Here is a 16,930-nt window from a genome sequence, read left to right as displayed (position 1 = left end):
ACATTTATTTTCTCCCAATTCTAGAGGCTAGAAGTCAAAGATCAAGGTGGCAGTAGGTTTGGTTTCCTCTCTGTGTCTTGTAGATGGCCTTCTTTTCCCATATCTTCACATGGTCTGCCCTTTGTGTTTGCTCCTAATCTCTTCTTAGAAGGGCATCAGATTCGATTAGGATCCACCCATTATATATACACACAATTTATAATCCAATCTCCTGGGATAAACCATAATGGAAAAGAATATTAAAAAAAGAACATATCTATATATATATGTAAAACTGAGTCACTTTGCTGTACAGCAGAGATTGGTACAACATTGTAAATCAACTATACTTTAATAAAAAAGTTAATGAATGTAATATTAAAAAACAACATATATATACAACTTCTTTATTCATTCATCTGTTGATAGACACATAGGTTGTTTCCAGGTCTTGGCTATTGTAAACAATGCTGCTATGAACATTGGGGTGCATGCATCTTTTTAAATTAATGTTTCCGTTTTCTTCTGATATATACACTAGTGGAATTGCTAAATCACATGGTATTTCTCCTTTTAGTTTTTTGAGGACTCTCCATTCTCTTTTCCACAGTGACTGCACTAATTCACATGCCCACAATAGAGTACAAGAGTTCCCTTTTCTCCACATTCTTGCCTGTCCCAGTACTGGTGCCAACAGACTGGTGGGTGGGGATGGAGCTGCGTCCTGAGGCTAATAAACTATAGAGGGAGGATTCCACGATGGCACTTTCCAGCACCAGTGATTATTATGGCAGAACAAGTTCCCAGAAATGACTGCTGCCAGCATCTCTGTCCCCAGGGGGAGTCCCAGTTGCCTCCTGTCTCTCCAGGAGACTCTCCAAGATTAGCAGGTGGGTCTGACTCAGGCTCCTTTCAAATGACTGCTTCTGCCCTCATTCACGAGGCATGTGAAATTTTGTGTGCCTCCTTTAAGAGTAGAGTCTCATAGAGAATCCTAAAGATGCTAGCAGAAAACTACTAGAGCTAATCAATGAATTTGGTAAAGTAGCAGGATACAAAATTAATGCACAGAAATCTCTGGCTTCTTATACACTAATGATGAAAAATCTGAGAGTGAAATTAAGAAAACATTCTCATTACCACTACAACAAAAAGAATAAAATATCTAGGAATAAACCTACCTAAGGAGACAAAAGACCTATATGCAGAAAATTATAAGACACTGATGAAAGAAATTAAAGATGATACAAATAGATGGAGAGATATACCATGTTCTTGGATTGGAAGAATCAACATTGTGAAAGACTCTACTACCCAAAGCAATCTACAGATTCAATGCAATCCCTATCAAACTACCACTAGCATTTTTTACAGAACTAGAACAAACAATTTCACAATTTGTATGGAAACACAAAAGACCCCGAATAGCCAAAGCAATCTTGAGAACGAAAAATGGAGCTGGAGGAATCAGGCTCCCTGACTTCAGACTATACTACAAAGCTACAGTAATCAAGACAGTATGGTACTGGCACAAAAACAGACATATAGATCAGTGGAACAGGATAGAAAGCCCAGAGATAAACCCACACACATATGGTCACCTTATCATTGATAAAGGAGGCAAGAATATACAGTGGAGAAAAGACAGCTTCTTCAATAAGTGGTGCTGGGAAAACTGGACAGCTACATGTAAAAGAATGAAATTAGAACACTCCCTAACACCATATGCAAAAATAAACTCAAAATAGGTTAAAGACCTAAATGTAAGACCAGACACTATCAAGCTCTTAGAGAAAAACATAGGCAGACCACTCTATGACATAAATCACGGCAAGATCCTTTTTGACCCACCTCCTAGAGAAATGGAAATAAAAACAAAAATAAACAAATGGGACCTAATGAAAGTTAAAAGCTTTTGCACAGCAAAGGATACCATAAACAAGACCAAAAGACAACCCTCAGAATGGGAGAAAATAGTTACAAATGAAGCAACTGACAAAGGATTAATCTCCAAAATTTATAAGCTACTCATGCAGCTCAATAACAAAAAAACAAACAACCTAATCCAAAAATGGGCAGAAGACCTAAAGAGACATTTCTCCAAAGGATATATACAGATTGCCAACAAACACATGAAAGAATGCTCAACATCATTAATCATTAGAGAAATGCGAATCAAAACTACAATGAGATATCATCTCACACCAGTCAGAATGGCCATCATCAAAAAATCTACAAACAATAAATGCTGGAGAGGGTGTGGAGAAAAGGGAACTCTCTTGCCTTGTTGGTGGGAATGTAAATTGATACAGCCACTATGGAGACCAGTATGGAAGTTCTTTAAAAAACTAAAAATAGAACTACCATACGACCCAGCAATCCCACTACTGGGCATATACCCTGAGAAAACCATAATTCAAAAAGAGTCATGTACCAAAATGTTCATTGCAGCTGTATTTACAATAGCCAGGACATGGAAGCAACCTATGTGTCCATCAACAGATGAATGGATAAAGAAGATGTGGCACATATATACAATGGAATATTACTCAGCCATAAAAAGAAATGAAACTTGAGTTATTTGTAGTGAGGTGCGTGGACCTGGAGTCTGTCATACAGAGTGAAGTAAGTCAAAAGGAGAAAAACAAATACCGTATGCTAACACATATATATGGAATCTAAGAAAAAAAATGTCATGAAGAGACTAGGGGTAGGACGGGAATAAAACACAGATCTACTAGAGCATGGCCTTGAGGATATGGGGAGGAGGAATGGTAAGCTGTGACGAAGTGAGAGAGTGGCATGGACATATATACACTACTAAACGTAGCGTGGATAGCTAGTGGGAAGCAGCTGCATGGCACAGGGAGATCAGCTCGGTGTTTTGTGACCACCTAGAGGGGTGGGATAGGGAGGCTGGGAGGGAGGGAGACACAAGAGGGCAGAAATATGGGAACATATGTGTATGTATAACTGACTCACTTTGTTGAAAAGCAGAAACTAACACACCATTGTAAAGCAATTATACTCCAATAAAGATGTTAAAAAACAAAAACAAAACAAAAATGTGAGGAAAGTCCTGGCACCCAGTAGTTATTCTGCAAATATCAATTTAGTGAATGAATACATGAATTAGTAAAAAATGGCCCACCTGAATTAACCTGTGATTAGAAAATGATTTTAGAGACCAAAAACAAACAAACAAAAAGAGTAGAGTCTCTATTTCCGACAGCCCTCTGGGTCTCCTGAAAGTGAGCCCCGCTGGCCTTCAAAGCCAGACGTTCTGGGGGCTTGTCTTCCCAGTGCAGGACATCCAGCCTGGGGAGTGTGATATGGGTTTCAGATCCCTTGATCCTTGGGGAGAACCTTTACAGTTTTTAATTATCCTCCCCTTTGTGATTCACCCACTGGTGTTGGCAGCAGGGGGTGGGGAGCACGGGTCTTGACTATACCGTGACTCTACCCCTCGTACCTGTCTCATTGTGGTTCCTCCTTTTTTTTTTCTTTTTGGCTTTTTGAGTTAATTATTATTGTTTTTGTTGTATTATTATATTCACATTTTACAATTATAGAAAAAATGAAGGCAAGAGAAGTTTAAAATCCTGTACAATATCTCACAGAAGATAAGCAGGAGAATGCACTTATAGGTTTGGGTGTAGGTGAACGTAAGCCCATGTTCTCAAGATCACAAGGATTATAGCCAAACAAATAATGATATATCTTTAGTTGTGGAAGATCTTTTCTGGTAAGTTAGTCTTTTTCATTGATAGTTGTTCTGTAAATAGTTGTAATTTTGGTGCGCTCTTGAGAGGAGGTGAGCTCAGCGTCTTTCTGCACTGCCATCTTGGGACAAAATCCCAGGTGTGGTTCTTGGTTCATGTGCAAGAGATCCTGAAATTCCTTTGACTCAAAAGAAAACCCCCATTATTATTTTACTTGTAAGCTATATTCATCCTCTTTGATAATCACCTCTTCAAAGTAAAGGTGGTATCTTCGTTTTATATTTACACCACTGAACTTCAAAGCATTGATTTGAATGCCAGTAGGGTGCAGAGACAGCACAATTACAGGCTTTTTAACGTTCCAGAAGCACTAGGTAGTGTCTGAAATTACAGACTTTCATTTTATTTTATTATTTTTTTTCCTCTCTTGTAACATAAAACAATTTTGTAAGATCCACCCCCCTGCAGGCAGCATTTTATAGCCAAGTCATAAACCCTGAAAAACAAAAGTTTATGGTGGGAATGCTGACAGTCAGACAGTCAGACCCACCACTGCAGAGCTCGCGGGTGCCAACAGACTACCTTGCCTTCCAGCGTGAGGGTCAGAACATAAATCAGCCTGAGTCTAGAGGGACAGGACTGCATGTTCACGTTGTCCATTTCCCATTCCCAGAAACATAAGACCGTTTGTCTAACAAAAATCACATTGCACGAGTGTTTTGAGAGGCCGGTAAAGAATGACCCAAAGTGGAGAAGGGATAAGGGTAAGCGTTCACAATTACTCCAGCTTCAACATCTGGGAACATAGAACCTCTTTAAGCAAGGCATTTACTGTCCCCTGGTGAGCTAAAGGGCGTGAGAGACCGCTGAGCACAGAGACCTTTATATTCTGTAGTTTTTTTCACCTCTCTTCAGTACTCTTAATTTGATTCTCACGGAGTTTTGTTTGAATGACTTTTAACATCTGGGCAGTGTTCTACCACTCCCTACCAAACGGGCAAGTTTTCCAAATAAATCATTTCAGTTCTTCCTTCTTTTAACCAAGTAAATAATTAATCACAGTTATAGGAAGACAAATATCAGCCTGATTATTAAAAATTAATTAAAATATTATTTTTGTATTTTCTTTTAATTACTTTAAATATCATTACAATTTTATTCTTTACTTTCTACTGCCTGACATTTCTTGCTGCCTATCTTCTCCCACCTCCCGAAATAGAAAGAGAACTCGGATTCAGAATAAACATAAAGAAAATATAGAAATTTTTAAAATTATAAGGCAAATGCCCATACTTTCTTTGTAGGCAACTATAAGATGCTTTAAAATGACCATCAAGCCTATCTAAATGTGATTTTATTGTTTGGAATGTTGTTTTGATTCATATCTACCTTAAATCCATCTTTAAGAAATGTTGTGTTAATATTTCTCCCTTGATGTTTGGGCAATTCATTTGCCATTACCGTCTCAAATGCATGGAACTAGGAAATCAAATGTGAGCAAAGAAAATCTCTAAAATGTAAACTTAGTGATTAGTAACCGCCAAACTACAGCTGTGTTTGCACAGAAACAGGTTACAACTGTGTTTGCTGAGATTGAAAATAAGGTGGACTGTTATTCCTTTTAGTAATTTTAATTCCTCTCTCAATTGCCAGCAGATGTGATCCACTAAAGAGAAAACCCCTGGTCCACCCTGTAGCTTCTTTATCTTTATTCTTGTTTTATGTGTTTATCTTCATTGTTTCTTTATGTTGCCTCTTTGTCTTTCTGTCTTTTAACATCAGAAAGTCATGGTGATGGCTAGAGAAGGCAGAACACTCTACTTTCTTTTCTGTGTATTAGGAGCCCTGGTTTTCAAAACCCAAACCAACCAACCAACCTATCAACCAAACAAATGAATTAAATTGCATTGAATAATCTATTATTCTGAAATCCCCTGGTCTTCAGTCTTTCTGTATACATGCTTTTATAAACACTTAGAAAAGGAGAAAAAGCATACAGTTTATTATTGTTCTATTATTTTGAAATTGGAATGGCGTTATTCCAAAGTCAGTCCTCTGTGGGATGGAAGGAGAGTTCTGAATATTATTTATCCTTGTGAAACTAAAATTGGAGAACTTTGTTACCTTGCAGTTGGAAATAGAGGCCATTCTGTGTGCTCAGGGTCTGTAAGATCTCTTTACCCTGTGCTTGCCCAAAGTACAAACCATGACAGGGACTCTTGGGCCCTGAAGGCTGGTGGGGATTTCAGGTAGGTTGTTGGTTTACAGCCAATAAAGAGAAAGACTTCGAAATATCATTTGGAGGGCACATGTGAGCCTCTTTTATTTAATATCTTTCATACATGCTCTGCTTTCTATGAATTGGACCAACCTAACATCCATCTATATCCGTGTGGTTATAAATATGGCTTTATGGTCAGATATAACTTAGCTTTCATCTTAGTTCTGTTCATCCTATCTGTGTTCTTGGACTAGTTACTTAAACTCTTTTAGCATCCCTTCCTGATATGTAAAATGTATTTTTAAAAAAATTTTTATCGGAGTATAGTTGATTTACAATGTTGTGTTAGTTTCAGATGTACAGCAAAGTGAATCAGTTATACAGACATCTATTCTTTTTTAGATTCTTTTCCCATATAGGTCATTACAGAGTATGGACATCTTGATTTTATTTATTTATTTGTTTGTTTGTTTATTTATTCATTTATTTTTGGCTGTGTTGGGTCTTTGTTGCTGCGCACGGGCTTTCTCTAGTTACGACAAGTGGGAGCTACTCTTCCTTGTGGTGGCTTCTCTTGTTGCAGAGCATGGCCTCTAGGCGCATGGGCTTCAGTAGTTGTGGCTCGCGGGCTTAGTTGCTCCGCGGCATGTGGGATCTTCCCGGACCAGGGCTCAAACCCGTGTCCTCTGCATTGGCAGGCAGATTCTTAACCACTGCACCCCAGGGAAGTCCCGTAAAATGTATTCATCCATGCATTCATTCAGTTCACCCAGTAAATATGTGGGCACTACTAATATGCCAGTAATTATTCTACGTGTGATAATTAGAGATGTGCGCGCGCGCGCACGCACACACACACACACACACACACACACACACACACACACACAAAGTATCTGCTTTCATTGACTGGCGTTCTACTGGACTGGGGACACAGTAAGTGTGTCATCAAACATAAAATAGTAAATAATGAGTATCAACAATTAATATCAAATAACTAAAGTGCTATGAAAACAAAATAAAGCGTAGGGATGCTATAGAGAATGTGACAAAATGAGAGGTTTGAGGTAAAGGACAGGAAAGCCCTCTGAGGAGAGAGCATTTAAACTAAGATGCATATGATAAGAAGAAACCAGCATGAGACTCTCTGGTGGGCCTGGAGAGGGAAGAGAGCTGTCCCAGCAGAGGAAAAGAGAGAAGGAGAGCTAAGCTGGGGCCAGTTCCTCAAACTTGGGAAACAGAAAAACGGCAAGGTTGATATATTGTAGAAAAAAGGAGATGTAATAGATAGTAATATCTAGTAATGAATGAAATATGGCTGCAGCTCAAAGAGATTGATTAAAAGTGATCAAATGAGTTCCAGTTGCATTGAATGGTGAGATTTTTTCTAGACCTGAACATATTATACTTATCAATTCCTTCTTTATCTCAGTTTTAATTTTTGAATTGAATGTTCTTCTGTTTCTTTACCAAATTCCCTTTGAACACAATCTATGGTTAAAAGGTAGATTTAGATTATGATGCATCCAGACAAGGATGTCAGCTGGGGTTAGGTAGGTAGTCTGAAAGAAGCAGTTCGCAGACTAAGTGTAAGTAAACTTACTTTTTTCTTACATTTTTCTTGAAATACACAGCCTCAGAGATCCTTTTGTTTCTTGAGTATTGAGAGTTTTATGATGTAGCCGTCAAAGTGCTGGCTAGAAACATATGGTCCAACTGAAGAGGCTAGCATGGAGGAGTGTTTACAGAAGTGTGGGCAGAGTTAAGGGAACTGATGAAGGGACGCTGAGATACCCAGAGATGAACGGTAAAAGGAAGCCTTTAGCCCTGTGAGAAGACGGCAGGTGAAGCCATGTGCCCAGAGCCCAGTGAGACCCAGAGCCTTGGAGGAGTGGCCGCCCAGAGGCGCTGTAGACGGGGAGGGATATAACCCTTGCCAGACAGACGTGGTGCCAAAGCAGAGAGGATGAGGAGAACCAGCCAGATCTCTCTCTTGTTTCCACCAGGCCTCCAGCGGTGACACCAATAAAAGCCCATCAGGTAACAGAGCACAGGTGATACAGTCCGTGGAAGGGTCACTTCTTTGGGGCATAGAGCAGAGCAGAGAAGGCATATGGGGGCGGGCTAAACAGAAGACATCAGCACACATGGATGAGTTAACTAGTTTTCTTTCCTCTTGACTCCACTATTAAAAAGTAGAAGGGCTTCCCTGGTGGCGCAGTGGTTGAGAATCCGCCTGCCGATGCAGGGGACACGGGTTCGTGCCCCGGTCTGGGAAGATCCCACATGCCGCGGAGCGGCTGGGCCCGTGAGCCATGGCCGCTGAGCCTGAGCGTCCGGAGCCTGTGCTCCACAACGGGAGAGGCCACAACAGTGAGGCCCGCATACCACAAAAAAAAAAAAAAAGTAGAAATAGAAAACAGTGCAAAGTCAGCAATAAATACCACCTGCTACTTCTCCTTCAGACTGGCAATGGATACAGGTAGGTTGGAATGATGGCAGACTGGCTCTGTTTACAGAAAACAACTGCTCAAATCTAGAGTAACTTTGCTGTGATGTCTTTTTTCTGACACCAAATATGTGGATTTTTGTGACATTGAATATGTGTCATTTTTCCATACTAATTATCCAGTTCTCTGACTCCAGCTGGGTGTCCAACAATTCATTTCAGTTTTAACACTAACTACTCAGAGTTGGCATCAGGCTGCACAGGTTCAAGGGCTGAGTCCCACAAGACTGTCCCCATTTCAGACACCACCACAAATGGGGTACCAGGCTACCCACAATTCTGCCCTGCCCACTACAAATTCAGGGGTTCCCTGGACACCCCTCACGCTTGAAAATTCACTAGAACTATCCACAGAACTCAGGGAAACACTTAAATATTTACCTGTATGTCATAAAGGATACAGCTCAGGAACAGCCAAATGAAAGAGATGCACAGGGCAAGGAAAGGGGTGGGAGAATGGCTCAGAGCTTCTCTGCCCTCTCTAGGTGTCCCGCCCTCCCAGCACATCAATGTGCACTTCTACCCATCAGCTCTCCAAACCCTCTTGTTCAGTGGTTTGAATGGAGGTCTCATCACATAGGCGCCATTGATTAAATCATTGGCTCTTGGTGGTTGCACTCAAATCTCCAGCCCCTCACCCATCATCCCCAGACACTGAAGAGTGGGCCTGACAGCTCCAGCCCTCTAATTCTTTGGTCTTTCTGGTGACCAGCCCTATTCTGAAGCTATCTAGGGGTCTCACCTTGAATCACCTCATTAACATAAACTCAGGTATGGTCAAAAGTGATCCATTACAAATAACAGAAGACATTCCTTTCACTCAGGAAATCCCCAGAGTTTTAGAGTTCCGTGCTAGGAACCAAGGACAGAGACCAAATTTATTTTTGTAATACCATAGTTGCCATGCAGGAAACACCTTACCTCGTCTTTCATCTCATCTTTCAAGAGGAATCAGAAATTCAAATTTTCATGTGAAGTCTCCCAATCTCTAAATGTTGACAACCATTTCAAATTTTTCAAAAACTCTTTGCAGCCCAAGCAAAACATTCGTGAAGACTGGATTTGGCCCATGGTTTCCAGTTTGGGGCACCTGACAGAGAACTCCAGAACAGTGGTTTTCAACCCTGACTGCACACTGGCATCACCTGGGCAGCTTTCAAAAATATGTGCCTAGACTTCATGCCAAAGCAATTAAGTCAGAATCTCCTGAGCTGGGGCCCAGACACTGGTATTTTTAAAAAATAGTTCCCTGATAATTTTAATGTACCATCATTGTTAAAATAAGCTTTTTTTATTTTGGAATAAGTTTAGTTTTACAGAAAAGTTACCAAGGTAATACACAGGTTTTGTACACCCTACATCCAATTTTCCCCGTTGTTAACCCTTTGCATTACCATGACATATTTGTCAGAATTAAGAAACTGACATCCCTACATTATTATTAACCAAACTCCAGACTTTATTGGAATTTCACCAATTTTTCCATTGATATCCTCTTTTTGTTCCAGAATCCAATCCCTGGTACCATTTTGCATTTGGTTGTTTTTCTCATCAGTCTGCTCTGGTCTCTGACAGTAGTATCTCAGACTTTCCTGTTATCCATGAGTAGTCCCAGCCAGGTATCCTGGAAAATGTCTCCAGGTCTGCATTTTTTGATGTTTATTTCATGATGGGATCCATGTTATGTCTAAGTTTTGGAAACAATAGCACACAGGTGAAGTGCCCTTCTTGTTATATCAGGGTATAATCTCCATTTCTGAGAACACCTACTCTAGTTAATCATGGCTGAATGAAATGGAGATGGCCAGCCCCATCCAGCTTCAACACAGATGAAAGCAGATCAGGGCAGGAAATCAGGAGTGATGACAGGAGGCCAGCAGTGGAGCCCCATCCCCTCCAAAGAAGCCAACAAACTGAGCGTCAGCGGACAAATGTTCCATTGCAGGCTCCTCCACCAACTCAACTTTAGAGAAGCCACTACTTTCTGGTGTTATTTTCTTCCTCTGTACCATGTAGAAGTTGGTATTCCCAGTCCTGAATATATGTGATTCTAAAGGTTTGGAGTGGGTTTTCATGAGCCAAATATTGTCCGTAGCTCCATTTCATGAGAGGAAGGTGCTTCGAAGCTAAGCAAGGGGCCACCAAAATGTCAGAGTATCTGCAAAGGGAGGTGGTAGGAAGGCCAGTCTGCTGCCCTATTTGGCATTTATGACACTTGTCTCCTAAAGATGTCAAGCACCTCGAAGGAAGAAAACAAATTGCAAAAACTGAGAAAATTCAACTCCTTCACTCCTTTTTCTTCCTGAAACTCACTATTATTCCTTCTGTTACCATGGATTATGAAGTCAATGACATAATTTGTTTTTTACAAAATCTTTTCATGTTGACACTTTCTGCACATCTTACCAGAAGCAAGGATGAATGGCTTGCAAAGCTGTATGTTCTAAGTCGCCAATAATTTGTATGGAGCCTGTGATTGCAAAACCACAAAAATTTCACAATAGTGGAAACCTTTCATTAAGCATCATAAATGACAGGGTGGATTTGTTTTAACTATGTGCATAATCATGCTTATTGCTTTAAGATCATAAACTGAGAGATTCTCCATGGAGGTGAGACAGGTAGGCTGCAAATCGTTGTACACAATACTTTGCCTCCTCTGTGTGTTAAGTTTGACCCAGAACATTCTCCTGGTTTGGGTCAGGTTCTCATCTGGTGTAATTTGCCCGTGGGGATTGTATTGGCTGTGAAACTAGCACCTATTAGTAGCTGTTGTAAAAAAGAAATTTTCTCTAAATCACAATTCAGTGGTGCGTTTCGAATGACTGAAGCCAGGTTCCTAGGCACTGAGACAAGAAAGAATGTCAAACAGGACCTTTAATGCACGTTTGTATTTAAACATCAGACCTAACAGAAAACCCTGAGGCTTTATACAATGATTGGAGCTTGTAGGAACCTAATTAATGCATCACATTGTTGGATGAATGGTTGGCCAGGCACATGAGCTCTTCTGAGGCATGTGAGAGGGTTCAGGTACCGCCTAGAAAGAATGGGTGCAGTTGTAGGGATTCAGTGGCCCATCTGAAGGGGCCATGGAAAGGCAGCTTTGTCTGGCACGCTGCCTTTTCAGACCCACTTGATAATATTAGTGTCAGTTTCAAGTGGAGCGCATGCCAGATTGCAGATAGCTGGGCTGGCATTTCAAATAGGCTAATTGTGAAACTGGAGAAGAAAATGGTCACATTCTTGCTCAGGTGGCCATTCAAATGCAGTCTCTCCCCCAGAGTTCCATGGGTCTCACTCTGAGCCTTTCCCCTTGGCAGCTCCTCGATTACCCTCTTTGCTGGGATGGCTTGGCCTTGTTAAAATGTGTCCTGTGTATTAAAATGAAATTGTCACTGCTGGGTGGTGCCACATAACATGGTTTGACGCTAAGCACTGGCAGCTACAGAAAACAGACTTTTATTGCATTTATTCTTTCAGAGATGAGAGTCTCTAAAGGCTCCTGCAGACATATACTTAGTTAAATCTGAATGAAGCCAGAGTGAACACTCTACGCTGCTGTCTGGTGTTCACAGAAATGGCCCCCACTGGGCTTGGTGGGGCTGAAAACCAGTCTTAACAAAAGATGATCGTACTAGAATCCAAAAGGGAAGATATGAGGCTTTCAAACTAGGACAAAAATGTTTTAGGTGGATGGACGAGATGAAGCCACCAAGCACACACACACTATCCCCCATCCAGTTTCAGTGTGCGTTTAGAATTCCGTGTCGTTTTAAAGACAAAAGGGGAAGGATTTGATTTGTAGGACTCTGGCAAGCAACCTTTAGATTCTTAACTGCCTTTTATCTAGATGAGTACCCAGAGAGCGACTGAACAGGGAGGGGGCCCTGGGGCATACGCTTTTCATTCCATAGCTCTCCTGGAATCAAAATTCCATAAAGCAACATCTGTAGTAATTAAGGGTGTACATTTCCTCTCCCATTCATGTCTCTGCTAGGAGGGAAGGTTATCTTCCCTAAGAGACAATGGATAGTGGGTCCTGTGGGAAAAGAGAAAGAGCAGAATTTAAATTCTTTTGTTCCTAGAAATGGAAGTTTCCTAGTTAAAAAAAAATTAAGGGATTTCCCTGGTGGCGCAATCCACCTGCCAATGCAGGGGACACAGGTTCACGCCCTGGTCCAGGAAGGTTTCCACAAGCCGTGGAGCAACAAAGCCCGTGTGCCACAACTACTGAGCCTGTACTCTAGAACCCGCGAGCCACAACTACTGAGCCCGCATGCCACAACTACTGAAGCCCATGTGCCTAGAGTCCATGCTCCACAACAAGAGAAGCCACCCACAATGAGAAGCCCTCACACCACAACGAAGACCCAATGCAGCCAGAAGTAAATAGATAAATTTATTTTTTTAAAAATTAAAAAATAACAAGTTGGAAGATGTAAAAGAGTCCTCTGGAAAGAAAATGTTAAGGAGTTAGCAAAATTATACTTAGCTGCCCCTCAATATTTGGAATGGGAAACGATTCATCTTATCTTTCTAATCCAATATCCTCTGATTTGGGGGAATTTGTGATTAAGCAGTGAATAAAATGCTATTTTTGGTTTTATTTTTATTTATTAAAAGTGGGTATTATTAAGCTTAAAGAGTTTTAGTTTTGCATTTTGACACAAAAGTGAGTCACTCTTCAGATGTTCTTCAAAATAACACTATGTGGATCCAATGGGCATCTAATAAATGAACATTAACCTATTAATGTCAGATTAGTTTCCTGTACTTTCTTGTCATATTAGGACCAGCTATGTAATTTGTGGGATCTAGTGAAAGTTAAAAATACAAGACCCCTTGTTTAAAATGTATTAAGGACGTCAAGATGGTGACAGCAGAACTTTAAATCAAGTGCAAGGTTTTTCTACGCACAGGGCTCTGGTACTGCATGTGTACCCCTGACATTGGTCCTGCTCTGCTTCACCATCTTATCAATGCAGAAAAAATGTGCATCTTTCCCATGCTTCCTAGGAATGTACATTGGAAAATGTTTTGTTTTGTTTTTTTAATTTGAGTCATAAAATAATTACAGCTCCCCAGATGGAACATGCTTTTGAAACCATCTTCAAATAGAGCTACCATATGATTCTGCAATCCCACTCCTGGGCATATATCTGGAGCAAACCGTAGTTTGAAAAGATACATATATCCCAATGTTCATAGCACTATTTACAGTAGCCAAGACATCAAAGCAACCTAAATGTCGATTGACAGATGAATGGATAAAGAAGATGTGGTATATACATACAGAATGGAATATTACGCAGCCATTAAAAGGAATGAAATAATGCCATTTGCAGCAACAAAGATGGACCTAGAGATTATCATACTAACTGAAGTAAATCAGACAGAGAAAGACAAATATATGATATCACTTATATGTGGAATCTAAAAAAAATGATGCACATGGACTTATTTATAAAACAGAAAGACTCACAGACTTAGAAAACAGACTTATGGTTAACCAAAGGAGAAACATGGAGGTAGGGATAAATCAGGAGCTTGGGATTGGCATACACACACTATTATATATAAAATAGGTAACCAACAAGGACCTAATGTATAGCACAGGGAACTCTACTCAATATTTTGTAATAACTTATAAGGGAAAAGAATCTGAAAAAAATAGATATATATGTATGTATAACCGAATCACTTTGCTGTACACCTGAAACTAACACAACATCGTAAATCAACTATACTTCATTAAAAAAAAAAAATTTCTTGGGCTTCCCTGGTGGCGCAGTGGTTGATAGTCCGCCTGCCGATGCAGGGGACTCGGGTTCGTGCCCCGGTCCGGGAAGATCCCACGTGCCGCGGAGCGGCTGGGCCCGTGAGCCATGGCCGCTGAGCCTGCGCGTCCGGAGCCTGTGCTCTGCAACGGGAGAGGCCACAGTAGTGAGAGGCTCGTGTACCTCAAAAAAAAAAAAAAAAAAAAAAAAAAAAAAGTTTCTTAACCTGATAACTCAGATGCTCTTGCCTGCACCCCTCAGCTTATCTCCAAGAGTTTGCCTGAGTGAACTTCCACTGGGCCACAGTGCTCTACTCACTCTACCCCATCTACGAGGACACAGACTGCCCCCTCCCAGCCTGGCCCCTACCCTAGTTACTTCTGCAAAGGCCTTTCTAGCCTCCTGTGCCCACTTCTCAGAGTTTTCCTGGCTTCTGCAATTCCTCTCACATTTGAATTCCTCTCAGTGTAATAAATACATAACTTATTTGGCATTTGCTTATATATATATTTTTTCCTTTTCTTTTTTTCTCTGCATGTAATATGAATATGAAAACATACATAAACTTTGGATGTAGGCAAGTTTTACAAATTGTGTCAAAGGGCTCCATTCCAAGAAAGTTCATACTAATAACAGAGCAGAAAATCCAAAATTATACACTTTGCCTTTTAGGCAAAAAATTTCACTCATTTCATACACATTCTTTTATATGTATGTGTGCCATTTCTTAAGTCCGTTTTTCCTCTAGTGTACCATTTGTGGGAATTCTTTTGATCACAGTTGACCCTTTAATTTTTATCTTCCACACCCTGTTTTACAAAATAATAAAGTCCAGATATAGTTACTAGTTAGAAAATGTTGCTGATACTATTCTACTTAGGAGACAGCAACACTGCTAACGTTGGCAGTATGATGCTATGGCCCCGAATGTTATTCATTAGCTTGTGTATGAGATGCCAAAATTTGGCACAAGATACCCAGTCTAGGAATATTGATACCTAGTTTGAAAAGCTAGAAGATTGTCTGAAATTGAAAATTAAGAAAGTTCAGGACCTGAGGTTTGTGTATGTATGTTCTCCTCCCACATATGAGACCCCAAATAACTCCCTTCTATCTCTCGCCCAGTGGGTTTTCACTAAAGCCGTCACGATGCTGATGACAGCACCGCTGTGTGAATCTCTCCTGTAGGCTGCCAGTTGTTTAAACGCAATGCATCCCCTCCCCTTGTTTTGTGGAGACCCTTGAGGTACAGCTTAGTAGTTCCTGTGCAGTTTGGTGTCACCCAGGCCTCAGCTAAAAGCCCGCCTCTACCACTTAACTGCCAAGGTGGTTCATCTCGCTAAGCCTCACTGCCCTCACTAATGTGAAGGGCAATAACGAGACCTGCCTCTCAGGTTTGCTAACTCAAACATTCAACACACATTTATTGAGCACTTTCAAGTGCCAAGCATTGCTGTGTGGATTAAGTAGGATAATGCCTCAGGATTACGTCTGGGTGATGACTCTGCACAGCGCCATCCACGGTGGCAACATTCAGTAGAGTGAGTGATGCTCTTAGTAGTGATGAGTTTGTGATGTGCTATCCACCTGGTCATGGTGGTCATGGCAACAGTTGACGGTTCTGGTAAAATTCTGAAATCAAGCTTTTCTATGGTTTTCTTAATTTCCTTTTCTTTTTAATTTATTTTTCCTGGATATGTACAACTTCATGAAAGCATATGATCCCCTGTTTACTTCTTTTCCCAGAATGGAGTCTACTGAAAAATGTGAAGTGGTAATTCAACATTTTAATGGAAAATATCTGAAAACACCACCAGGCATCCCAGGTAAGAAATACCATAAAGTAATCATTAAATAATATCTAGACTCATTGCTGTTATCAGAATGAGTATATAGTAAAGCCAGTGGTTGGCCACTGGGAGGGAAATTTTTGCCTTTAAAAATATGTATTTTTTAATACTATGTAACAACGCATCTTTCTCAAAACTACCAAAAGCTTCTTGGTGATTGTTCTTTGGCCTGTCTTTTGAATCTCTGCTGCTAATTCCTTAAAGTGAATTAGAAGAAAAACATAGCAAAGAATAGGTTAAAATGCACTCGAAGTGAAGAAAGTTTGTGACTCCTATCATTAATATTGGTATCCTGATTTCTAATTTGTAACATATCTAAACAGTGATATATTATAAATAAAATGACAGTGGCATCCATTGGTTGAGGCCAGTTGACAAACATTTCTTACCAGTCCATGACAAGAAGAGTACAGAAAAGGAGAGTAAGCATTTAGAAACTTTTATAGCAATATGACATTATCATGAAATCTTAGTGCATAACTTCATATTTTACAAAAATATTGAATTTAGTTATTTTATTTTAAGCTGTCCATGCATCAGAGATAGTCTAGGAAGCACCAATCTAGGCTACCTCAGGGCATTTCACATTTCCAAAGGCAAAATTCTTAAGATTTGACATGTGTTATAAGATGATATAACTTTATGCTATTAAGAATTACAGTCAATGTAAAAGAATTGACTATATCACATGTATCAGGATGTGAGCTAGAAATACCTCAACATGATATTAATTTGGAAATAGTATATATGAAAAGTATTGAATATTAAGTGAGTAAATTAAAAAATATATCTTACTCATATATCAATAAAACTGGAAGAAAAAATATATCTTACTCATGCATAAAAATATTAAAGGTTGAGTGAAGTTC

At 40.1% G+C, this 16,930-nt stretch overlaps 1 protein-coding gene across 4 annotated transcripts in view; it reads left to right on the top strand.

Moving 5' to 3' along the window:
- Window positions 1–16,930, top strand: part of RBMS3 (RNA binding motif single stranded interacting protein 3) — a 1,499,266-nt gene that overhangs the window by 1,250,624 nt on the left and 231,712 nt on the right. For all 4 annotated transcript variants that reach the window (XM_059077389.2, XM_059077380.2, XM_059077384.2 and 1 more), the window contains one exon: window positions 15,958–16,037. In XM_059077389.2, coding sequence (XP_058933372.2) covers window positions 15,958–16,037 — 80 coding nt within the window. The remainder of the gene's footprint in view (window positions 1–15,957; window positions 16,038–16,930) is intronic.

This window comes from Kogia breviceps, chromosome 10 (genome assembly GCF_026419965.1).
Source record: "Kogia breviceps isolate mKogBre1 chromosome 10, mKogBre1 haplotype 1, whole genome shotgun sequence".
Classification (NCBI taxonomy): Eukaryota; Metazoa; Chordata; class Mammalia; order Artiodactyla; family Physeteridae; genus Kogia; species Kogia breviceps.
This window is presented reverse-complemented; position numbering and strand designations above follow the sequence as displayed.